This window comes from Leuciscus leuciscus (genome assembly GCF_965113295.1).
Source record: "Leuciscus leuciscus genome assembly, chromosome: 7".
NCBI lineage: Eukaryota > Metazoa > Chordata > Actinopteri > Cypriniformes > Leuciscidae > Leuciscus > Leuciscus leuciscus.
In genome coordinates this window covers 17,657,645-17,684,514 of record NC_138731.1, presented here as the reverse complement: position 1 = coordinate 17,684,514, position 26,870 = coordinate 17,657,645, and the positions used below count along the sequence as shown (strand labels likewise).

Below are 26,870 nucleotides of genomic sequence, written 5' to 3'. Positions count from 1 at the left end.
CTGCTTGTATGTGTCGAACACAACATCTATTCTTCTACTCTGACTGCCTTCCCTCAGAGCCATACCCAGGATTGTTGTGGCAACATCTCTGAAAGTAACTTCATCACCTTTCACTCGTTGGACTAAGTTCATCCCATCAACCACTGTGGCGGAGTTTTCTGGGTGTTTTTCCTGTAGTGCTACATTTTTCTGCAAGGCTGTGGCCATAGTAGCTTTGTTTGTTTTTCTCAGCAATCCATCTGGTGTGGAGAGTGCCCAGGGCAATGGACCAAGAGGATGAGAAAGGATATCCTCCATGTTAAGACTACGTACTTGTGCCATCACTATGATGCGTCCAAATAGAGACCTGTCTGCTTTCAAGATGACTGCCCTCCCACTGTTTGGACGCGTCATAGTGATGGCACAAGTACGTAGTCTTAACATGGAGGATATCCTTTCTCATCCTCTTGGTCCATTGCCCTTGGCACTCTTCACACCAGATGGATTGCTGAGAAAACAAAAAAACAAAGCTACTATGGCCACAGCCTTGCAGAAAAATGTAGCACTACAGGAAAAACACCCAGAAAACTCTGCCACGGTGGTTGATGGGATGAACTTAGTCCAACGAGTGAAAGGTGATGAAGTTACTTTCAGAGATGTTGCCACAACAATCCTGAGTATGGCTCTGAGGGAAGGCAGTCAGAGTAGAAGAATAGATGTTGTGTTCGACACATACAAGCAGAACTCAATCAAGAATAGTGAAAGATCTCTACGGGGTGAAGAGACTGGTCATGAGTTGCAGGATATTACAAGCACACAGATGGTGAGGCAGTGGAGGAACTTCCTGACCAAAGTCAATAGCAAAACTAGTCTCATTAGCTTCATAGTGAATGAATGGAGGAAGCCACAATACAGAGAAAAGCTACAGGAGAAGATTCTATATGCAACTGTGATTGAAAAATGTTACAGAATCACATATCAAGACAGTGAGGAGGTGTCAACTCTTCAATGTCAACAAGAAGAAGCAGATGAACGACTACTTCTCCATCCCGCCCATGCCGCAAGAGAGGGATACCAATCTATAGTTATCTGTTCAGAAGACACAGATGTCTTTATCATGTCTTTAGCATTCTGTGACAAGATTGAGGCCCCATTGTTCCTGAAGTGTGGCACAAGAACCCGTACAAGGCTGGTAGCTATCAGAAGGGTTGCAGCCACTGTTGGCATGGACACTTGTCAGGCTCTCATTGGGTTGCACGCCTACACAGGATGTGACACTGTAAGCGCTTTTGCAGGTAAAGGGAAGACAAAGGCACTTACACTCCTGATGAACACCAAAGAAACACAAGACACATTCTTGAAGTTGGGCCAGGAATGGGACCTCTCACCAGAACTGAGCACAAACTGGAGGCATTTACATGTGTCCTCTATGCCCCAAAAGCATCAACCACCATGATCAACAAGCTCAGGTACCACCTTTTCTGTGCAAAGAAAAGTGAAATCGAGAGTCATCAACTCCCACCGTGCAAGGATAGCTTGAGGCAACACACACTGCGAGCCAACTATCAGGCTGGTATTTGGAAAAGATGTTTAGAAAAGGACCCACAAGTGCCAAGCCCTGTTGACAGAGGATGGACGATGGAGACAGAGGAGGAAGGTGAACAGTTGGTGCTGCACTGGATGGAAGGCCAGCCAGCACCTGAAGCTGTCCTGGATCCACTCGCCTGCAACTGCACAAAAAAAAATGTTCACTCCCACAATGTATGTGTCTTGCAAATGGCCTCAGGTGCAGACATGTGTAAACTGACAGAGTGTGAAAACCAGGTGACCTGTGTAGAAAGTTCAGATGAAGACGAGGAAGACATGGAAAATTATGATGATTAGATAATAAAATGATGGACATCAACATACAAACCAGTCTTTGATTAAATATATTCACTTTACAACCTGTTTCTTTATTGACTTTAACAACTAATAGGTCTCCATCCTATTTGTCCATTCTATTCACTCTGTTCTATTTTGAAGACTTGTGCTGGCTGCACAAGTCTAATTTAAGGCTCTCAAAAAAAAAAATTTGTATGGGTATATTATATATTTTCTGAGTAATCAGAGTGCCTTGAGTATTGAAGTTGTTGAGTATTGTGTCCATGGTGTTCTTTCTTGCCACAGGGATAAAAGAAAGCATACAGTTTAGGCGGAAATTGTGAAAAAATGTGTGTTATTTCTGGTTTAATGAAGTCATGTGACCTCTGTGTTTGTCAGACAGATTCAGTACTGGGCTTAAATGAAAGCCTAAAAGGTCTCCTTTCCAGCGATACCAAGCACCATATTATAGAATATTGACAATATCCCTAGCATGAGCCTAAACCAGATTTCAAAAACATAATTTATCTTAGGGGGTTAGTAACTTCATGAGCTGAAAAAAGTGATTTCGCTACCACCCCTGCACTGCTATCGTGATTTTTCTAGTACTAGGGGTGTATACCTTGCCAAAAATCACTATGAGACTTTGTCCCCCCAGATGATACCGATGGACCAAATTTGGGGCCCTGGCTCATGGACTATATATGATGATAGCTAGGTGAAAGAGGCTCTGTGGGATGGGATTTATCTGACCTTGGTGACGTGAGACAGCTAGCAGACGGTCGGTTTAGCCAGTCTGTCTGCTTCCCGACCTGAGCCCCAGATTGTCATGTTTGAGCTCTAAGACTATGTGCCATATTACTAGAGAGAAGAGCAGCACCATCCCAGGAGGGATGAATACCATCTCTTTTCAACAGGTCAGGTCTGCCCCAAAAACTTTTCCAATTATCTATGAATTCTATATTATTTTGCGGACACCACCTCTACCCCTTGGGCTTAGTCTGCATGTTCCCTTTTCGTTCGGTCACTCCTATGTCACGTCGGTAGGAGTTACCAACAAATTGGGATCACGCTAGGGAGACCAATTGCCTTCGAGTGAAACTAAAACGAGCCAATGAACGTTGGCATGCAAGATTTGCATTCCGCGCCCCGCCTGCCAGTGCGGGTATAAAGGCGGAAGCGAGAGCATACACGAATCGCTTTACGCTGAGGAGCCGAACAGTGTCAGGTGCTCCGCGAAGGTACAGCAACCATGGCGACGGGACATGACGTCTCCGTTCCCTCACTCAGGGAACGAGGTTTACCATACGTAACCGAGACGTTCCCTTTTCGTTCGGTCACTCGTACATCACGTCGGTAGGAGTTACCAACGAATTGGGATCCCTAACAAAACGCCATGGTGCTGGCCCCTTCCAGCGCCCTGCCTAAGCTTCAGCCAGCAGTTTCTTGAAACTTATCTCTTACGTGCGGAAGCTTAGCTGGGAAGAGGTCACATTGCTGTTCCGCAAGACCCGCTCAGTGGACATTGGATAACACTGGGAAAGCGTGCCCATGATCGTAAGAGGGAATGCTGCGGAGCCCAAAACCTGCCCGAAGGGAGGCAGTTAATGAGCGTTTGGATATTGTTTTCCCTAAGCTCAACGAGTCTGCTGTTTCGAGACCTCTCTGTGTTGGTGTTACGGATCTTCACGAGCTCCCGGGTATCGACTGTCACTTCACGCGATCTGCTTCTTTCAAAGAGCTGTTGTCACAGCTGGTATCTGGTTGAGTGCGCACAGTACTCAAGCGAACGTAATAAAAAGTAACAGATGATCAGTTTATGTGAACTGATGCACTACAGCGTTCTGTCACGTCATATTTACAAGCGCCAAAATGGTATTTATTGTCTGAATTTCATAATAAAATGGACAGAACCTGAGAGCTGAGCATTTTTTTCATATCATAAGTAGCCTGCTCTGTTCTAGTCTGTCAGTGTCAGTGTCCTCTTTGCTCCGCGATTTTTCTCTGCGTGAGAAAATGGATGTGTGGCGTGAGAGCGTGTGAAAAGTGTCAATTACTTGAGTCTCACGCTGAATGCGTAGAGTTGGCAGTCCTGCTTTTAGAAGGGGGATAAATCGACGGCAGCGTTCCTCCTTCCGCCATGCTTCTTCTCCATGTGAGGATTGTTCACATTAGACTAGAGTGCGCACTGCGCTGCCAGGACACAGTGCTTCATGTGGGGATTGTTTACATCAAACTACGCACGTGTTTTGCGCAGCATATAGGCTTACGCAGTGTTTTCTTAAGCGGTTGATGGAAAATAAGCTAATGCGCGTTCTAAAATTCTAAATTTGGATCTATAATTTTTCACAGTATTAGAATTTTAGAACGCGCATTAGCTTATTTTCCATCAACCACTTAAGAAAACACTGCATAGGCCTACATGCTGCGCAAAACACGTGCGTAGTTTGATGTAAACAATCCCCACATGAAGCACTGTGTCCTGGCGGCGCAGTGCGCACTCTAGTCAAATGTGAACAATCCTCACATGGAGAAGAAGCATGGCGGAAGGAGGAACGCTGCCGTCGATTTATCCCCCTTCTAAAAGCAGGGCTGCCAACTCTACGCATTCAGCGTGAGACTCAAGTAATTGACACTTTTCACACGCTCTCACGCCACACATCCATTTATTTTCTCACGCAGAGAAAAATCGCGGAGCAAAGAGGACACTGACACTGACAGACTAGAACAGAGCAGGCTACTTATGATATGAAAAAAATGCTCAGCTCTCAGGTTCTGTCCATTTTATTATGAAATTCCGACAATAAATACCATTTTGGCGCTTGTAAATATGACGTGACAGAACGCTGTAGCGAATCAGTTCACATAAACTGATCATCTGTTACTTTTTATTACGTTCGCTTGAGTACTGTGCGCACTCAACCAGATACCAGCTGTGACAACAGCTCTTTGAAAGAAGCAGATCGCGTGAAGTGACAGTCGATACCCGGGAGCTCGTGAAGATCCGTAACACCAACACAGAGAGGTCTCGAAACAGCAGACTCGTTGAGCTTAGGGAAAACAATATCCAAACGCTCATTAACTGCCTCCCTTCGGGCAGGTTTTGGGCTCCGCAGCATTCCCTCTTACGATCATGGGCACGCTTTCCCAGTGTTATCCAATGTCCACTGAGCGGGTCTTGCGGAACAGCAATGTGACCTCTTCCCAGCTAAGCTTCCGCACATAAGAGATACGTTTCAAGAAACTGCTGGCTGAAGCTTAGGCAGGGCGCTGGAAGGGGCCAGCACCATGGCGTTTTGTTAGGGATCCCAATTCGTTGGTAACTCCTACCGACGTGACGTAGGAGTGACCGAACGAAAAGGGAACGTCTCGGTTACGTATGGTAAACCTCGTTCCCTGAGTGAGGGAACGGAGACGTCATGTCCCGTCGCCATGGTTGCTGTACCTTCGCGGAGCACCTGACACTGTTCGGCTCCTCAGCGTAAAGCGATTCGTGTATGCTCTCGCTTCCGCCTTTATACCCGCACTGGCAGGCGGGGCGCGGAATGCAAATCTTGCATGCCAATGTTCATTGGCTCGTTTTAGTTTCACTCGAAGGCAATTGGTCTCCCTAGCGTGATCCCAATTTGTTGGTAACTCCTACCGACGTGACATAGGAGTGACCGAACGAAAAGGGAACATGCAGACTAAGCCCAAGGGGTAGAGGTGGTGTCCGCAAAATAATATAGAATTCATAGATAATTGGAAAAGTTTTTGGGGCAGACCTGACCTGTTGAAAAGAGATGGTATTCATCCCTCCTGGGATGGTGCTGCTCTTCTCTCTAGTAACATGGCACATAGTCTTAGAGCTCAAACATGACAATCTGGGGCTCAGGTCGGGAAGCAGACAGACTGGCTAAACCGACCGTCTGCTAGCTGTCTCACGTCACCAAGGTCAGATATATCCCATCCCACAGAGCCTCTTTCACCTAGCTATCATCATATATAGTCCATGAGCCAGGGCCCCAAATTTGGTCCATCGGTATCATCTGGGGGGACAAAGTCTCATAGTGATTTTTGGCAAGGTATACACCCCTAGTACTAGAAAAATCACGATAGCAGTGCAGGGGTGGTAGCGAAATCACTTTTTTCAGCTCATGAAGTTACTAACCCACTAAGATAAATTATGTTTTTGAAATCTGGTTTAGGCTCATGCTAGGGATATTGTCAATATTCTATAATATGGTGCTTGGTATCGTTGGAAAGGAGACCTTTTAGGCTTTCATTTAAGCCCAGTACTGAATCTGTCTGACAAACACAGAGGTCACATGACTTCTTTAAACCAGAAATAACACACATTTCTTTCACAATTTCCGCCTAAACTGTATGCTTTCTTTTATCCCTGTGGCATGAAAGAACACCACGGACACAATACTCAACTTCAATACTCAAGGCACTCTGATTACTCAGAAAATTTATAATACACCCATACTATTTTTTTTTTTTTTGAGAGCCTTAAATTAGACTTGTGCAGCCAGCACAAGTCTTCAAAATAGAACAGAGTGAATAGAATGGACAAATAGGATGGAGACCTATTAGTTGTTAAAGTCAATAAAGAAACAGGTTGTAAAGTGAATATATTTAATCAAAGACTGGTTTGTATGTTGATGTCCATTATTTTATTATCTAATCATCATCATTTTCCATGTCTTCCTCGTCTTCATCTGAACTTTCTACACAGGTCACCTGGTTTTCACACTCTGTCAGTTTACACATGTCTGCACCTGAGGCCATTTGCAAGACACATGCATTGTGGGAGTGAACATTTTTTTTGTGCAGTTGCAGGCGAGTAGATCCAGGACAGCTTCAGGTGCTGGCTGGCCTTCCATCCAGTGCAGCACCAACTGTTCACCTTCCTCCTCTGTCTCCATCGTCCATCCTCTTTCAACAGGGCTTGGCACTTGTGGGTCCTTTTCTAAACATCTTTTCCAAATACCAGCCTGATAGTTAGCTCGCAGTGTGTGTTGCCTCAAGCTATCCTTGCACGGTGGGAGTTGATGACTCTCGATTTCACCTTTCTTTGCACAGAAAAGGTGGTACCTGAGCTTGTTGATCATGGTGGTTGATGCTTTGGGGGCATAGAGGACACATGTAAATGCCTCCAGTTTGTTGCTCAGTTCTGGTGAGAGGTCCCATTCCTGGCCCAACTTCAAGAATGTGTCTTGTGTTTCTTTGTTGTTCATCAGGAGTGTAAGTGCCTTTGTCTTCCCTTTGCCTGCAAAAGCGCTTACAGTGTCACATCCTGTGTAGGCGTGCAACCCAATGAGAGCCTGACAAGTGTCCATGCCAACAGTGGCTGCAACCCGTCTGATAGCTACCAGCCTTGTACGGGTTCTTGTGCCACACTTCAGGAACAATGGGGCCTCAATCTTGTCACAGAATGCTAAAGACATGATAAAGACATCTGTGTCTTCTGAACAGATAACTATAGATTGGTATCCCTCTCTTGCGGCATGGGCGGGATGGAGAAGTAGTCGTCCATCTGCTTCTTCTTGTTGACATTGAAGAGTTGACACCTCCTCACTGTCTTGATATGTGATTCTGTAACATTTTTCAATCACAGTTGCATATAGAATCTTCTCCTGTAGCTTTTCTCTGTATTGTGGCTTCCTCCATTCATTCACTATGAAGCTAATGAGACTAGTTTTGCTATTGACTTTGGTCAGGAAGTTCCTCCACTGCCTCACCATCTGTGTGCTTGTAATATCCTGCAACTCATGACCAGTCTCTTCACCCCGTAGAGATCTTTCACTATTTTTGATTGAGTTCTGCTTGTATGTGTCGAACACAACATCTATTCTTCTACTCTGACTGCCTTCCCTCAGAGCCATACCCAGGATTGTTGTGGCAACATCTCTGAAAGTAACTTCATCACCTTTCACTCGTTGGACTAAGTTCATCCCATCAACCACTGTGGCGGAGTTTTCTGGGTGTTTTTCCTGTAGTGCTACATTTTTCTGCAAGGCTGTGGCCATAGTAGCTTTGTTTGTTTTTCTCAGCAATCCATCTGGTGTGGAGAGTGCCCAGGGCAATGGACCAAGAGGATGAGAAAGGATATCCTCCATGTTAAGACTACGTACTTGTGCCATCACTATGATGCGTCCAAATAGAGACCTGTCTGCTTTCAAGATGACTGCCCTCCCACTGTTTGGACGCGTCATAGTGATGGCACAAGTACGTAGTCTTAACATGGAGGATATCCTTTCTCATCCTCTTGGTCCATTGCCCTTGGCACTCTTCACACCAGATGGATTGCTGAGAAAACAAAAAAACAAAGCTACTATGGCCACAGCCTTGCAGAAAAATGTAGCACTACAGGAAAAACACCCAGAAAACTCTGCCACGGTGGTTGATGGGATGAACTTAGTCCAACGAGTGAAAGGTGATGAAGTTACTTTCAGAGATGTTGCCACAACAATCCTGGGTATGGCTCTGAGGGAAGGCAGTCAGAGTAGAAGAATAGATGTTGTGTTCGACACATACAAGCAGAACTCAATCAAAAATAGTGAAAGATCTCTACGGGGTGAAGAGACTGGTCATGAATTGCAGGATATCACAAGCACACAGATGGTGAGGCAGTGGAGGAACTTCCTGACCAAAGTCAATAACAAAACTAGTCTCATTAGCTTCATAGTGAATGAATGGAGGAAGCCACAACACAGAGAAAAGCTACAGGAGAAGATTCTATATGCAACTGTGATAGACAAATGTTACAGAATCACATATCAAGACAGTGAGGAGGTGTCAACTCTTCAATGTCAACAAGAAGAAGCAGATGGACAACTACTTCTCCATGCCGCCCATGCCGCAAGAGAGGGATACCAATCTATAGTTATCTGTTCAGAAGACACAGATGTCTTTATCATGTCTTTAGCATTCTGTGACAAGATTGAGGCCCCATTGTTCCTGAAGTGTGACACAAGAACCCGTACAAGGCTGGTAGCTATCAGGAAGGTTGCAGCCACTGTTGGCATGGACACTTGTCGGGCTCTCATTGGGTTGCACGCCTACACAGGATGTGACACTGTAAGCGCTTTTGCAGGCAAAGGGCAGACAAGGGCACTTACACTCCTGATGAACAACAAAGAAACACAAGACACATTCTTGAAGTTGGGCCAGGAATGGGACCTCTCACCAGAACTGAGCAACAAACTGGAGGCATTTACATGTGTCCTCTATGCCCCAAAAGCATCAACCACCATGATCAACAAGCTCAGGTACCACCTTTTCTGTGCAAAGAAAGGTGAAATCGAGAGTCATCAATAGCTTGAGGCAACACACACTGCGAGCTAACTATCAGGCTGGTATTTGGAAAAGATGTTTAGAAAAGGACCCACAAGTGCCAAGCCCTGTTGGCAGAGGATGGAAGATGGAGACAGAGGAGGAAGGTGAACAGTTGGTGCTGCACTGGATGGAAGGCCAGCCAGCACCTGAAGCTGTCCTGGATCTACTCGCCTGCAACTGCACAAAAAATTTTTCACTCCCACGATGTATGTGTCTTGCAAATGGCCTCAGGTGCACAGACGTGTAAACTGACAGAGTGTGAAAACCAGGTGACCTGTGTAGAAAGTTCAGATGAAGACGAGGACAACATGGAAAATAATGATGATTAGATAATAAAATAATGGACATCAACACACAAACCAGTCTTTGATTAAATATATTCACTTTACAACCTGTTTCTTTATTGACTTTTACAACTAATAGGTCTCCATCCTATTTGTCCATTCTATTCACTCTATTCTATTTTGAAGACTTGTGCTGGCTGCACAAGTCTAATTTAAGGCTCTCACAAATAAATAGTATGGGTATATTATAAATTTTCTGAGTCATCAGAGTGCCTTGAGTATTGAAGTTGTTGAGTATTGTGTCCGTGGTGTTCTTTCATGCCACAGGGATAAAAGAAAGCATACAGTTTAGGTGGAAATTGTGAAAGAAATGTGTGTTATTTCTGGTTTAAATAAGTCATGTGACCTCTGTGTTTGTCAGACAGATTCAGTACTGGGCTTAAATGAAAGCCTAAAAGGTCCCCTTTCCAACGATACCAAGCACCATATTATAGAATATTGACAATATCCCTAGCATGAGCCTAAACCAGATATACATCAGATTTCAAAAACAGAATTTATCTTAGGGGGTTAGTAACTTCATGAGCTGAAAAAAGTGATTTCGCTACCACCCCTGCACTGCTATCGTGATTTTTCTAGTACTAGGGGTGTATACCTTGCCAAAAAACAATGATAGCATTTGTCCCCCCGATGATACCGATCAACCCCCCTGGCTCATGGACTAATAGAGACTGTGTCTGTTCCCCGAATGAGGACATACAAAAACCTCCTAAACCCATTCAAGGGTAAAAATGTAATAGATGTTCAACAAATAAAAAACAGATATAATACGGATGAACAAATGATAAAGCTTGGGTTGCTGAATATTCGATCCCTTACTTTAAAAGCACTCATTGTTAATGATATGATTACAGACTATAATCTAGATGTGCTGTGTTTGACAGAAACCTGGCTAAAACCAAACGATTACATTACTTTAAATGAGTCCACCCCGCAAGATTACTGTTATAAACATGAACCTCGTCTGAAAGGCAAAGGGGGAGGTGTTGCTGTAATTTATAGTAATATCTTCAGAATTACTGAGAAGTCTTGTTTTAAATATAATTCTTTTGAAGTGTTGTTGCTAAATGTAACACTATCTAGTGTAAATGATAAATCACGTTTAACATTTGTGCTGGCTACTGTATACAGGCCACCAGGGCACCATACAGACTTTATCAAAGAATTAGCTGATTTTCTATCAAAGTTAGTATTGGCTGCAGATAAAGTACTAATTGTTGGTGATTTTAATATACATGTACCTTCGCGGAGGACCTGACACTGTTCGGCTCCTCAGCGTAAAGCGATTTGTGTATTTTTCTATCGCTTCCGCCTTTATACCCGCACTGGCAGGCGGGGCGCGGAATGCAAATCTTGCATGCCAATGTTCATTGGCTCGTTTTAGTTTCACTCGAAGGCAGTTGGTCTCCCTAGCGTGATCCCAATTCGTTGGTAACTCTTACCAACGTGACGTCTCCGTTCCCTCACTCACGGAACGAGGGTTACCATACGTAACCGAGACGTTTTCCATTCCCGTTGTGAGTGTCTGCTGTTGGATCACTGGTCAGATTGTTTTGTGCTGAGTATATCATTCAGGACTGCTGAAGAGGCTCTGTCTGAGGGCGATGGGGGCCTATTTGAGACCGCAGAAGATCCTAGACTGCTACTGATGACTGAACGGGCCTGTAGATGCCTTCTCTGGCTCTGGCGAACTAAAAGAAAATGAGAAGAGTTTGCATTTTTAAAGTGGGTTTCAACTAGTGGGCCGCAACCAGAGATTGGCTCTTATGTCTGTTCTGATAGAGTGGTGAGACAGAACACATCTAGTTAACATTTATAATATTGATCCATAATTTATCCATAGTTCCATAATACATCCATAATTTATTATTTATTGAGGGAAGGAATATGTGGACATAGATGTTTTTCATATAACTTATATTCGGCTGAAATATTGTAAGGATATGTAACAGAAATTAGTATTAACCTATATTTATACTAATATATATTTTTACTATATTATATTAGTACTATTATAGGGTTAAATATAACAGGCATGATGATTTGGTGCACAAATTCATCTGTCACTTGGTAAAAGCATCCAAATTAGACCGATGCAAAAGGTTGTGTAACATTTCCTTATCCTCAAACCATGAACAAAGGTTAAAGAAAATATGACTAAATTAAATGTGGGTTCACTTGTAACGAAAGCACGGTTTATACCACAAAGTATTTTTTGTGAGGAATTACTGGTTGTAGAAATTAACAGTTTAATTATTTAAACAGTTTATAGATAATTAAATCATTATTATTACACTTACTATTATTTTAGAATTATTCATCTAAATTCATTAAAAAATATATATTTTAAGGACATTTTGTTTAGTTTTGTACAATAAACCTTTTGGATTGTGTTGGGTCGGCACTTGATGTCCAACAGGTTCTAAAGCAAATACCACTGTTAGATCAGTATGTTAAATAGTGATAAAATCTCGAAATATTTATGTCATGTGGTTTCAAGTAAAAGTCAGCCTAATAATAGAGTGGGTGTGCCACTTCTGTGTTGCATTATAACAGCACCATTCAACACATTTTTTTTCCTTTTTTTTCCCCCCACAATTAATTAGAACACTTTCATGTTCCTTTCTGATAATTTATGTAGCTTTTTTGTTGTTTATGGAGGCTGACAGTCATGGTCACAACCCACTTTTACTGGCAAATTAAAAACTAACCATGGTAAATTGCAAGGATAATTAATTGAATATTTAACACAGGCCACATGGCACGACTGTGATACACACGCATACTGATAACGTCAAATTCACAGGTCACTAAAAGTCAAGCTTAACAAATACTTGTCAGGTGGCAATTTATGCATGAAAAAGATCTGCATGAGGCTTTTCAAATCTTCTTAAGACATTCATGGAGTGCACTACACTTAGTATTAATGCCTATAAACTGAAATGCTGTGTAGAAATAGCCTGAGAAATAGCCTCAACGTTTGCGGTCTGTAACCTCAGAAATTGGCCATGACTTCCAGCTTTTATGCTACATTTATATCTCAGCAATAACAAAAAAGGACCATGTTCCAGTGTATACACATTCTCATGTCACTCAACTACAAGCTGAAGTACTTTACAGTTTCAAATCCAGATTACAGACTTAAACTCAAGAGCAACACTAAAGATATATTTTCAGCTGGAATGGTTCTACTTGCAATGCCAATGTTTTCACGTTTTGTAATTAATTTAATCATGTTATATTTAAACATTGTAATAATTTTATACATTCATTTTACAATATATATACCCCCTGACAAAAGTCTTGTCGCCTGTCCAAGTTGTAGGAACAACAAATAATAACTTGACTTCTAGTTGATCATTTGGAATCAGAAGTGGCTTATATGAAAGGCAAAGGTCTCTAGATTACGCTTATTTTACCAAAATAAAATCTTATGCCTTGATTTTTAATTAGGACAGAAAGGTCAGACTTTGCTTAGACAAAAGTCTTGTCACTTAACAGAAATAATGTACAGTACAGAACATAAAGTCATGGTGCAGTGGAAAAATAATGAATATTGTGTATGACTCCCATGAGCTTGGAGGACTGCATCCATACGTCTCAGCAATGACTCAAATAACTTATTAAAAAAGTCATCTGGAATGGCAAAGAAAGCATTCTTGCAGGACTCCCAGAGTTCATCAAGATTCTTTGGTTTCATCTTCAATGTCTCCTCCATCTTACCCCAGACATGCTCAATAATGTTCATGTCTGGTGACTGGGCCGGCCAATCCTGGAGCACCTTGACCTTCTTTGCTTTCAGGAACTTTGACGTGGAGGCTGAAGGAGCGCCATCCTGCTGAAGAATTTGCCATTTTGCCAAGAATTTGCCAGAATTTGAGAGGTCCTGTGGTTTGGAATGTAATGGGCAGCAAGAATGTCTTGATATCTCAGGCTGTTGATGTTGCCATCCACTCCGCAGATCTCTCGCACGCCCCCATACTGAATGTAACCCCAAACCATGATTTTTCCTCCACCAAACTTGACTGTTTTCTGTGTGAATCTTGGGTCCATGCGGTTTCCAATAGGTCTTCTGCAGTATTTGCGACGACTGGGATGCAGTTCAATAGATGATTCATCAGAAAAATCAACCTTCTGCCACTTTTCCACAGTCCATCCTTCCTGCAAGCTGTGGGCCTTGACAAATGCAACACGATTTTTTTGTTGTCTTCTGATTAATGCTGGTTTCTGAGCACTAATTCGGCCATTGAGACCACTGCGTGAGAGAATTCGACAAACTGTTCTTGTAGATACAGGGGTTTCTGGTGACCAGTTGTTATGTAGCTCTGCTGCAGTTGAAAAAGGGCTGGCCCTGGACTGTCGAACCAACAAACGGTCCTCTCGAAAAGTTATCTTACACCCCGACCTGGGCCTGTCATGAACTTCACCAGTTTCTTCAAATCTTTTTCTTATCCTCTCCACTTGACGTTTACATACATTAAAGATGTCTGCCACCTCAGCAGGAGACTTGGTCTTCAGGCTCTTGATGATCAGCACTTTGGTCTGTGGTAGAATCTTTGGCATGCTGTCAGAGGTCAGGATGCATTTCAAATGAAGGTTGGGTGTGCTGGGGTTCTTCTTCTACACACCTGGGAATGTGTTAATTACAGTATTTGTCACAGGTGACGCTCTAATCTGTGATTTGTTGAATCCTTTAACGATGTGACAATACTTTTGTCTAAGCAAAGTCTGACCTTTCTGTCCTAATTAAATCATTAAAAATCAAGGCATGATAAGATTTTATTTAGGTAAAATAAGCGTAATCTAGAGGCCTTTGCCTTTCATATAAGCCACTTCTGATTCCAAATGATCAACTAGAAGTCAAGTTATTATTTGTTGTTCCTACAACTTGGACAGGCGACAAGACTTTTGTCAGGGGGTATATATATACAGATTAATTGTATTATTCATATTATTAAAAAAAGTTATTATTAATTTGTGACGCTAAGATGTTTTCAGGTAGAAATGATAGAAATGTTTGGTATTTTACTGATTATCTGCCTGATTGAATAACCCACCTCTTTCTCTGACATTTATCTTCTGGACCTCAGGAATGAGGAATCTCTGGACGAGTTCTGCCACAATCTCTTCTGACTGCTGACTGCTCCTCCTGCACGCATACAAAGACCAAGAAAGACACAACACAGGCCGATTAGAGCTGATTCATTTGGTTTGTGACAAAGAAAATGCTCTAAAACAATCAATGCTGGCAGTCTCACCGAAGGAAACACAACAATGATCTCTGTAACTTGGTTATTCAATGTTTATTAGTTTATTTATATGACTGCAAATACACAGTATCTGATTCTAGTGATTTCCCACAGCTGTGCTGTCACATCTGACATCAATAATTTATTATTTATTGAGGGAAGGAATATGTGGACATAGATGTTTTTCATACATTACATATTTCTTAGGCTCTAACTGTGTTTCTCTGCATTTTGCCTTGAAGTATAAGAAAGTTTTTGAACAGGCTGAACACAATGGGTGGAAGTCACCCTGCTGAGTCTGACAAATCTAAGCATGGCGTTGTATATTTTATTTTCAGGACCTTCTGAAAGCAGAAGTGAGTAATTTGTACACCTTACATGCATTATTTTATCAAGGTCTCTATTGCATAGCTTCCGCCATAACTAAACACTTAAAGAGAGTATGAATGAAGAGATTGTGGTTAAAGTAATAGTAAAATAAAACAAAATGTTTGCGTCTATTCTCAACTGATTCATCCTTGGCAGCTCACCAGTGATCTTGAATCTAATAAAACCTCTGATGTATTCAAGCGTCAGTGACAAACATGTCTTGAATGTCAGAATCTTTTCAATATACTGAAATCTAAAGGTGCATTTATTCCTTTTCTTTAGTGCAGTGAAGTGTTCTGTTTTGACAGTTTGAAAGATTTTTACCGTGCTGAAAAGACCAGCATGATTATAAGAGTTTGTGGTTCATTGTCATCAATAAGCAATTTGGTTGTGAAATTTTCAAACTGGTTTAATTGGATGTCATAGCATTCGAGACTAGAAACGTACGTCTCCTCCATGGCATAGGTGATGTTGTCCAGCTCCTCAGCCTTACGGTGTATCTCCTCTCTGGCCTGGGCATCAGCTGCCTGGTTAGTGGAGCCCAGGATGACATCCTCCAGGTACATGTTTACTGTGTCCTGGTGCACCTTGACCACCTGATACCAAAAGATATACAGATATGCTAATTGATGTTAGAAACATGCTAAGATTGTTAATGCTAGACACATGTGTTAAATCATGTTAGAAAAAGCAAACAATAATGCTAAATCATGTTAGCAACATGTTAAAACATGCTTGCAATATGTTAAATCATGCAAGCAACAAATGGTAAAACACGGTAGCAATGTGTTAATTCATAGTAGAAACATCGCAGGGCTTGAATTTCGGCACGGGATTGCGGGTATTGCGCATAATTTTAATAATTCCCGCAGGTCTCCCACTTATAATGCGGGAAATTCCCGCAAACATTGATTCACTTTAGCCTGTAGGTTGTATTAGTAAATTAATCCACACAGATTATAAAATCAAATCAGTCATTTTAAAACTGTCTGCGAGACGCAATTTCTCAAACAGCGCGAGTGATTCAGCGGTGCCGCGTCTTCTATCAGCTCGTTAAGCGCTGCAGGCGATAATACACTCTCGCGTTTCGGGGGTGTCGGGATAGACGGAGTTGTCACTTGCATAATCGGGCCAGCATTGCATCATGAGTAACTAAAGTTTACCATTTGCACGTCTTTTTAAGTCTTACCAGTTTAAGCATTCACGCGATTTTAAACTCTTCGGCACTTGCGCGCTGTCTGAGAGATGTTTCTCTGCACACATACATAGAGTAAAGCCGCCTCACACAGAGCTCGTGGGTAACCAAAGTTATTTTTCGTGGATTATATCGCTTTAACAGTCAAAAACATGCGAAAATTGTCAATTTCGGTCTTGGTGAGTATCCTCTAAACACAGTCGGTTATGCCTTAAATAAGCATAAATCGCACGTGACCGTATAATGAAACAGGTTCCAAGCACTAGCTCTTAAAGGGACAGCAGCCATATGTGTCTGTCATTCATTTGGTTGTCAAAACAACAAAACATAGCTTTCATTTTAAGGAATCAGGATTAATAGCCAATGTATTTAATTTAGTCAGGACTAAAATACTACCCAGTGTTATTTTACATTTGATTACTTTATTCAGTCTCTGTATTTCTGAATACTAGTGTTAGACCGTCCTAAGCAAACACTTCTCTCTTTATTGGTATCTTTATTCTATTGTATTTATTTGTGCAACTTTTTTCAATTTAATTCAAAGATTGAAATCAAGCTTCCTTGTGTTGTGTAAATTCTTAAGAACAAAATTACCCCATTGTAAAAATGCGATGAGTGAGCATACATTTAGGGCTAGGCGAGATAAATGTAACAAAATTACCCCATTTGTAAAAATGCGATGAGTGAGCATACATTTAGAGCTAGGCGAGATAAATGTAATTAAAAAAAGAGTCTAAACTCCCCCCTCAAATTAAAAATCCCCCCCCATAAGAATCACCTAAGGGGGGATTTCCCCCCCATTTTCCAAAATGAAATTCAGGCCCTGTGCTTGCAATGCTAAAACATGTTAGCAGTTTGCTAATACATGCTAGAATCTATATAAGAAGAATCATTATCACTTTTCTTTAATTTGGCTAGCTGTAGTTTTCATGTTGAAATAGAATATTATGTGACTATTGTGCTTTGTGACATTTTGAAAAGCTGTGCATGAACCGCGCAGTGTCATCTCTCATCACACGAGCAGGAGTGCCGACAGTGAAAGTCCATTTCTGATTTTATAGTTGTTTAAACGTGCATGTTGAAGTGTTTTAATTAGAATTTTTTTTTTTAAATCCTTATTTTAGATATCTTTTTCTGACTGAAGACTGAAGGTTTTGCCTTCTTGACGAACTATTTTATTCCTGTAATGCAAAGCTGAATTTTCAGCACAATTCAATTTTGTCACATGATCCAATCTTTTTCACACTCCAATCTTGTCACATGATCCTTCTTCAGAAATTGTTCTAATATGTTGATTTGTTGCTCAAGAAACATTTCCTATTATTATCAATGTTGAAAACAGTTGTGTTGCTTAATTTTTTTTTGGTGCCAACGATGATACAGTTTCTCTTTAAGGTATATTTGACGAATAGAAAGTTCAAAAGAACAGCATTTACTTGAAACAGAAGATTTTGTAACATAAAAAAAATAAATAAATACTGTCACTTTTGATCAATTGAATGTGTCCTTGCTGCATTAAAATTTTTTTTTTTTTCAAAAACCCAACGGTAGTGTAAGTTCAAGGGATTTTGTCGGGTAGAAATAAGAGCATATTTATTGTCCCCTGACACTGATGTTCTAGTGACCTGTTTAAATATCTCATCCTCCTCTCTGCGTCTCCTTTCCTCTATCTCCCGCCTTCCACTCTCCTCAGCCTCACGAATACGCCGGTCTCTCTCAGCCAATAGCGTAAAGGCGTGGATTCGCCTTTCCTCCTGCAGCCGGACCAACTCTTTAGACAAAAAGTCCAGCATGTCCACGATCACTCCCCCAGACAGGCCAGCAACACAGGACTCAATCTGAGACACCTGAGAGAAAGACAGAATCTAATCAGTTTCATAATTGAGTTACTATAGCTTACTATAGTCAATTCTTGCATCATTGTTTTGTTCAAAGTGATTGTTTCTTTTAGACCGTGAAACAAATTATTTAAAGGCTCAAACATATTTTTTTTAAGTAGTTTTAATAATTTTCACTGATGGGGTGGAGGGAGAAATTTTGAGCTCTGAAAATTAAATAGAAATATATGAATATTGTTTTCATAGCAGGAAAATCTGAAACTTCATGGCATGACCCATGAGAAGCCATGAAAGCCTGAAAGATCAGTGGTATATGTTCAAGCAGAGGTGATGTTGTGAATGTCTCAAAAGCCATATTGTGATTGTACTGAGATAAATATGTAGTTTTATCTGTCAACGTTCTCATGGTGCTTAGGTGCTTATTATCATATTTGAATCATTTATATCTCCGGTCTTACTCTGTCAGACTGGATGTCTCTCTGTCTCTGCAAGGCGAGTGTGACCTGTTTTTCCGCCTCCTTCTTGTCCTGTTCCTCCTTCTGCAGTGTGTGCGTGGTACGCAGTTCTTGGATCAGTTCCAATTGTTTCTCCTTTGCCTCGAACATCTGACACGCAACAGACGTCATTATCCATTCACATCAACAACTACACAAGACATCCGTTAAAAAACACGCTCCCCTGCTGAGCCTTACCTGATTCTGGGTGGATCTTCCTCTGAACACCTTCTGCAGAAAGATGATGGCCAGTTCCTTTTCCTCATCTCCCTGTTATAGATATTGATGTCTCAGAATGATAAATGAGACATACAAACAGAATGACATAATAAATGATACAAAGACCCAGTTCAAAAGTTTGGGTCCAGTAAGATTTTTTTATGATTTTGAAAGAAGTCTCTTATGCTCACCAATGCTGCATTTATTATTTATTTATTAAATAATACAGTAAAAACTGCAATATTATGAAATATTATTACATTTTAAATGAGTTGATTTCTATTTAATATATTAAAATGTAATTTAAGCGTGTGATGGTAAATCTTAATTTACAGCATCATTACTCCAGTCTTCAGTGTCACATGATCCTTCATAAATCGTTCTCATGCTGATTTGCTGCTTAAGAAACTTTTCAAAAGAATAGCATTTGTTTAAAATAGAAATCTCTTTTTAACATTAGAAATGTCTTTACTGTCACTTATGATCAATTTGACAACATGTGTCGTTGCTGAAAAAAGTATTGATTTCCTTAAAAAAAAATCATATACCAGTTTTGAACGGTATAGTATCTTCAGGTCACTTTGGTTCTATTAAGACCTTCGACCACATTGTGAAAAAAACGTACACTTTAGAACACTTTTTTTAAGAGTACTTATTACAGAAACAATATACTTTAAAATAATTTCTGAAACTGAATGTAATGTTTTGCGGAACTTGCATGTTAATTGCAATTACATGATGATGTATTATAGTTCAAATTTATATTAAATGCAATAAGTTGAACTTTAGAGTGCTTTTGACACTAAAGTAGGACTTAAGTAAATCTTTATATGTAATTTCATAATTCCATTGTCTCTGAAATATAGTAAAAAATAAAAAAATAAAAAAACGGTTAAAGTGTATTGCCGAATGTGCTGACAAGCATCATCAATTTAGTCATTTCTATTTAACCTTGTATGTCATGCATTTAAATATATTTGTAATAACACATTAATGTATATTAATTTAAATTGTTTAGTCTTAAAATATGTCAGTGCCATTGTTTTGTTTCAAAATGCACACCAGTAATGTTTTTTAGAACCTGTTTATAAAAGCTGTCCAAATAACTGTCTATAAATCTATAAATCTGTCTATAAATAACTGTCCAAACTGAACTAAGGCATAATCCTGGTTTAATCTTAGCCATGTCTGTGAAACCAGGCCGGTTGCATAAACTTCTAAGACTAATCTTACAAGTCAGTCATCAATCTTTTTTCTTTAAGACTGCTCATGACTTTTTTAAGTCACGTCCATAAAATCTTAGATTGGTCTAATTTGATACCCAAAAGTAAGACAGATTACCCCTAACTAACTTCTAGTTGGTCATACTACAGTCTTAACATAATGGCTGTGTTTATGCAACTGGCCCCATAAAAATGTAAATGTAATATCAAATAACACACTACAGTTAAAATTCTAATCAAGTACTTTAGTATGTGCTTTAGTATGTTAGTCAACAAATCTAAATAACTGTACTTCCTTAAAGCACAACAAAAGATTATTAAAACATCATAAAATACACTAGAGTAAAACTTTTAATTTGACATTATCATGAAAACTATGAAATTACACTGTTTTTGTGATTATTACTTTGAAAAGTGAGTTTAAAGAATCGCATAGATGTGCTTATACCTAAAGCTATCCAAACCGCCCGTATTCAGACATGTTTTGACTTGCAAACTGCACGTCAGAAGGAAGACCTGAATTGTCTAGAGCATGAACGTGGGCTGTACCTCAGAGGGCTCATCCACCGCAGGGGTTAGGGGTCGTGGGGCAGGTTTTTCCGTCTTAAAGAGGAACCGCAGAGGCTTCTTTTCCACCCTGCAGACCTTTTTCTCTTTCAGAGCCTAGTGGGAAAGGAGAGCTCAGGGTGATATATCTGCCACTTCATTTTCTCTTCCCACAGTGAGAGTAAGTGTGAAAAGCTCATTACCTGATGAGTCTTCATGAGCTCTAGATCTATGCGGTCTGAGCGTGTGATGAAGCCTTCAGTCACTTTAGGTCTTGGCACTTTAATTTGAGGCTCGATGTCAGATGGAGAAAGACCTGCCTCCAGTTCTAACAGACCTAAGAAACACAGAGATGATACTGCAAGTCTTTATCCCTTATTTTAAACGAGATGAAAAAAAAATTCAGAAAAAGAAGTCAGTGGTGTGCCTGGCAGTGTGCTGTGTGTGAAAAGATCCAACCCCTAAGTCTCTATAACATTTTGATCTGGAGAGAATTTATTTTATTTTTTTTACCCTTTTTTCATCCACCAGGTGAACACTGTTAGCCTAGAAATCATTGTAATTGCTTAGAAAAGTCATAGCACATATTTCCTCAATGAGACACATGATTTGATTTGGAAGAAGAGCATTTTTAATTAAAAAAAGAAAAAGAAAGAAAGAAAGAAAGTGATTTGGAAGAATTAATTAATTAATTAAAGAAAAAAGAAAGACATTTTTTTGAAAGATTTTTTAATTTAAAAAAGAAAAAAGAAAGAAAGGAAAATCTTCAAACTTCAAAAAAATTATATGTAACAAAGAATGATATGAAAATAAAAAATATCAGTGTATATGTGAAGAAATTGATAAAACATAATTAACAAGAAACATTAGTGTGTCCTGAAGAGTCAGAAGGAAATCAACCTAGCTGATGTGCAAGCAGAAGCAGACCTTGATACGTGCTGAGAAAGGGACTCTTCACCACATAGCGGTTGGAATTTCGCTCCGGGATCAGGCCAATCCGAGACAGAGGAGCGTATATCTGAGACCCATAATCTGAATAATCCTTTATGATATCACGTCTCTCCAGCTTTCCCTCCACATTCTTGCTCTTTGCCAGAAGCTTCCGCATTGCTGTGAGAAACAAAGACGTTGGTTCAAATTATGTCAGTTTTTAAATGCTTATTTTTTATAAATGAGGGTAATCTGATTTAAACACATAATCTGATTTAAACACATAATCTGATTTAAACCCAAAAATGTCCTGACAGCTCTCAATACATGCTATGCTTTATTTAGTTTTAAATAAGGGATTTGGGGAATGATGACTTTTTATCATGACTCATAAAAAACAACAGAATAAAAGTCTAGTGCTAGTACAGTTTTCCTCATTCAATATGACTATACAACAACAACAATAATCATTTTGTTATTTTGTTAATAATATGTTATTATTATTCACAGAATATTTTATTATTTAAATTATAACAATTAAAACAGTAAAGAAATACACTGCTGGCCAAAAGAAAAAAGAAAAAGAAAAAAAAGGTCGCAAATACTAAATAGGCAAATACTTCAGTCAATGATTGGATCATTATTGCAGTGATTATTATGTTTCTAGCATGTTATATGTTTGGCAACAGGTCTTCTAACCCTAATTGATGGAGAGTGTATCTTTTTATTTCATAAACAACCATATAGGAAGACACATCATGGCCATATTCCAGGATGACAATGTCAAGATTCATCAGGCTCAAATTGTGAAAGAATGGTAGAGGGAGCATGAAGAATCATTTTCACACATGCTTTGGCACGTCTGGTCCAGTTGAAGTGTGAACCGTAGCGGGGTCCCGGGTCATGCTCCCTCATAAGGTTTATAACACACATGCAAAGTTGGTTGAGAGCATAACTGCAATAAAGTAATAACCTAGTCAACAATTACTTGTTTACAAAGTGCCATGGAAGTCAAACTGCCATGGATGTCATCTCATGGAATATCTGAAAGCCAGGTTTTTCCTAATATCTGTCATTATTAGCAGAACACATTTTACACATGGGAAAACCGGTTGTTTAGTCAATAATTCAAGAAGATCCAGACTTTAAAGCTCTTCATTCTAACTTGTAATTGGAAAAAAGTAACAGTTCCTGTAATTGTTTAACTATAGCATTTGTTACAAAAAGGATAGCCTATAATTAAAACCATTGATGGCTCCTCATTACCATGCTTAGGCCAATGTTAACTTTTTCTTGCTTTTTTTTAAAAGTTTTCTAATTTATGTTGGTGCAGGATGATGTTTTCTCCTATTTTCCACACTCTTTTTAGTTTGTGTGGCTGTTTTAGATCATGTTTGACTTTCTCCATAGTGTTTTAAAGTGGTAAATTCTCAAATTCAAATGGGTTGCACATTTCATCATCAGCGTCACGACGGGAACAGCTCGCTCAAATCTTCTAAGAGTTTTGAAGCGCGCTGGGTTCTATAGTGATTTGCGCGCCAATCATGCACAATCATATTAACCGTGCTTCAGTCATATTGCGCAGACAATTGATCCGTTCAGTTTGTATGGCTCTGAAAGTGCGATGTATTCATGGATTTCATCAGGTCCCTTTCCACAGGTGTATTAATCAAGCACAATGCAGTCTGCATTCATAATCTAGGTGCTTGATTTTATACACCTGTGGAAAGGGACCTGATGAAACCCATGAATACTAGCATTGGTAGGTTTAGGATTAGTTGTGGTGGAGGGGTTAGGATCAGGGGTGGTGTAATTATTACGCAGTACAGGTGCATACCAGCCCACTTCAAGCAGTGTTAAGAGGTGCATACATTTTTGGTCAAAATCTTGTACTGACAATACAAGAGTTAAGAGACAATTTAAAGGGATAGTTCACTTTGAAATTAATTTTTGGTATGTTTTAGCTTACCTCAAGGGCATCCAAGATGTAGGTGTCTTTTTTTCCGCAGTAGTTTCAATTTTGATGTCCGAGTGATCTGAGAGCGCGGGCGGGTATAGATATATACAATAGATGTCGCCTTGGCTACGGTTTCGTCCCAATGAACTGCAGTCGCCAAGGCGACTTCTATTGTATATATCTATACCAGCCCGCGCTCTCAGATCACTCGGACGTGGCTGTGTACAAGAGGTAACAACGATATAAATACTGTTCGTTTTCTCACACAAACCGCTCGTTTCGTGTCTTAGGCCATCAATGTGTACTTACGATGGGGAATTGTTTAATTTGGACGACGGGGAATTGTTTTAATTTGGACTCTGTGCATACTCTTTGAGACAGTGACCATCGACCTGCATTATATGACTGACAGACAAGAACGGTTTGACCTAAAAATATCAAAATTGAAACTACTGCGGAAAAAAAGACACCTACATCTTGGATGCCCTTGAGGTAAGCTAAAACATACCAAAATTTAATTTCAAAGTGAACTATCCCTTTAAGTTCTGGACTCAGAGATGACAATTCATGTGTGAAAATGACTCTTCATGCTCCCTCTACCATTCTTTCAGTTTGAGCCTGATGAATCTTGACATTGTCATCCTGGAATATGGCCATGATGTGTCTTCCTACATGGTTGTTTAAGAAAAGCTACACACTCCATCAATTAGGGTTAGAAGACCTGTTGCCAAACATTTAACATGCTAGAAACATAATAATCACTGCAATAATGATCCAGTCATAATCTCTTAAGTATTTGCCAATTTAAATCCAAAACAGCGACTTTTTTTTGTTGGCCGGGCTGTGTATATTACTAATGCAATAATACTATTGCACATTCATAATAATAATAATAATTAGCATTTTATTTAACAGAACAACAGTCAAATTACAATAAAAATATATATGGCTGTCTTCTATGCTTTGAAACATTAAACTACAGAGCTTATATTTGGCCGGAAAACTGCTGGGAGACCTTAAAGCTTATCTTTTGTTGACAACATATTTATAAATTCTCGTTACAAATTTGGGAATTGCATTTTTCAATGCACGCCTGAGACTGAAAACACTGGATCATGAGCTGCTTTTGTATAAATTAACAAAATGCCACACTCATTCTAAAACACACAGCGCGTCAGACCATATATTTACATTATAAAATACATGCATTAAATATTAGAAAAATTCCATCCCTGTAATATGTGAGTGTATGGACTCAAAGCAAACACACAAAACTTCAATTCTGATTTCATGAGGACTGACGTAAATAATGGGGCCTTTTTAAGTACTTCATAATGATGATTATTTATCTAACTGTGGCCTCACATATGATGTAGTCTTTGCGTATCTTCTTAATCCGCGCATCCTTCTCTTGCTGGAGCTGGGAAAAGCTCACTTCCAGTCGCTCCATCTTGACCTCCTCCTGCTTCTCCTCCCTCTGACGCAAGAGCTGCACCAGAAGGGTCTGTCGTGCCTCCTGCAGCCTAATAAAACACAAGTAAAACAAAAGTCAGCATGTATGTGTTTGTGCATCGCAGAAGTACAGATAGTATTTCTTTATACTGTTGTTAAAATTAATTAGTTTATCCCCAAAAAATGCATATGGGTAATACAAGAGAAGATATTTTGAAAGATGTTTCAGGGATATCGTCCATACAACGAAAGTCAATATGGACCTTATATGGATCTTGCTTTTATTAAACTTATATGGTACTTAAGTTGTCATTTTGGACATTGACAAACCCAGTCCCAATCCACTGTTATTATATGGAAGAGAGTATTCTCTTCGAAAGAAGATATTCTTCAAAAGATTCACATTTACTTTGTGAGTAAATTTTTTTTTGCCAAACTGTTACTTCAGGTAGTGCTCACTTTTCAATCTCCTCTTCTCTGAAGGCCCACTCTTTCATCTCCATCTCTTCCATCATCCTTCTTCTTTTGTCAAGCTGAGAGAGGTCGTCCAGCGGGGGCAGAGTTGCCTCCCATGCTCTCTTCATTCTCGCTCTCTCGATCATCTCCACTTCCGCTAGCCCTGCAGGCAGCCCACAGCCTGGAAAACAACCAGGGATAAGGCCATTCACACCAAGAACATTAACTACTGTATAAATATAACTTATATTTTCTTCCCTATTGTGACATATATCCAAGTAAAACGGCTTCTCAAACAAGGACTTTCTTTATCGGGAATCGATTGGATCATGGTTGTGGTTTACTATTCACGCCGGGGAAAAATTCATCAGAGAAGAGAAGTTATTTTGATTAAAGGTTAGGGAACATGAATTTAAAAAACTGTAAAATTCCTTTAAAAAGCAAAACTAGAATTGTCCATTTTGATTTCAAGGTGACTTTAAATGCTCAAGCTGTTTAAACTTGGGTGGATTCTGATAAGCTGTTAATGTTTTTATCGTTCATCAGCTGGAAAAATTTTCTGAAAGTGATTCCAATTGCTATTCTGTGTTGTTATCATTATAGTTGGTGTGGACTTCCCTATTCTCATAGAATTAGAACAATTATTAAAACTTTATAGTTATCGTTATCGTAACAGTTATAGTTTTTGGCATGAACGGATCTCATTGTCAACCTGAACAGGAGCTAGTAAGAGGCAGTATAAAATAAAGGATAAAATAAATGTAACTATATGTGGTTTACCCCATGTGAGTGTGGTCAGTGTGAGCAGCTCAGGGGAGGCTGTCCCAGGACGAACCACATGGTCTGGAGTGTAGGGGTCTGTCTGTGTCTCACTCTCCCGATAGTCAGTCTGAACTCCCACGCTCCGGTGGAACGGAGTGGGGGGCTGTTTATCATCTCCATCCACAAAATCAAACGTGGATGCAGTGCAAGGATGAGTATCACACCGCCTTACCACTCGATCCAGTGAAGCCTGAGCACGGAAGTTTTCCCTGGCGTGATCCACATCAGGATCTAAAAACAGCACCATCACCCACAATTCAATACTTTTTTTAATGATAAACGGCACAATATATAGGCTAACTTACCCTCTATTACAATAGCCTTATCTCATTTATTCTAAAATATATTTATATTGTAAAAGTCAAATAATGATTTGCAACTGTGTAACTCACCGTCCAAATAATCATATGTCCTCTGTTGTCTGAAGCCACTTCTGCCCTCATTTTTCTTCTGAAATGTCTGTGTGACCGAGTCGCTCATGTTTGCTTATAACTGGATAACGTTATGTGTTTTATTTGTAAGACAGGTAAGTTAACGTTAGTGGTCACCATGGAGATAGTAAACATTCGATCATGTCACTGCCGCTACAACCATGACGCCCTATTGGCCGC

General features: G+C 39.9%; 1 protein-coding gene across 1 annotated transcript; it reads right to left on the bottom strand.

Moving 5' to 3' along the window:
* Positions 1-694: 694 nt before the first annotated feature.
* LOC309503116 (cilia- and flagella-associated protein 91-like) lies at positions 695-26,817 on the bottom strand. The gene is made up of 14 exons (XM_082175809.1): positions 26,640-26,817; positions 26,218-26,490; positions 25,441-25,618; positions 24,895-25,052; positions 21,570-21,752; positions 20,846-20,979; positions 20,646-20,759; positions 18,853-18,924; positions 18,619-18,765; positions 17,948-18,169; positions 15,575-15,723; positions 14,567-14,658; positions 9,163-11,200; positions 695-1,530 (listed from the first exon to the last, which is right to left on the bottom strand). The coding sequence occupies exons 1-13, from the start codon at positions 26,737-26,739 to the stop codon at positions 11,046-11,048; spliced, it is 1,977 nt and encodes a 658-aa protein (XP_082031935.1). The 5' UTR covers positions 26,740-26,817; the 3' UTR covers positions 695-1,530; positions 9,163-11,045.
* Positions 26,818-26,870: the final 53 nt, after the last annotated feature.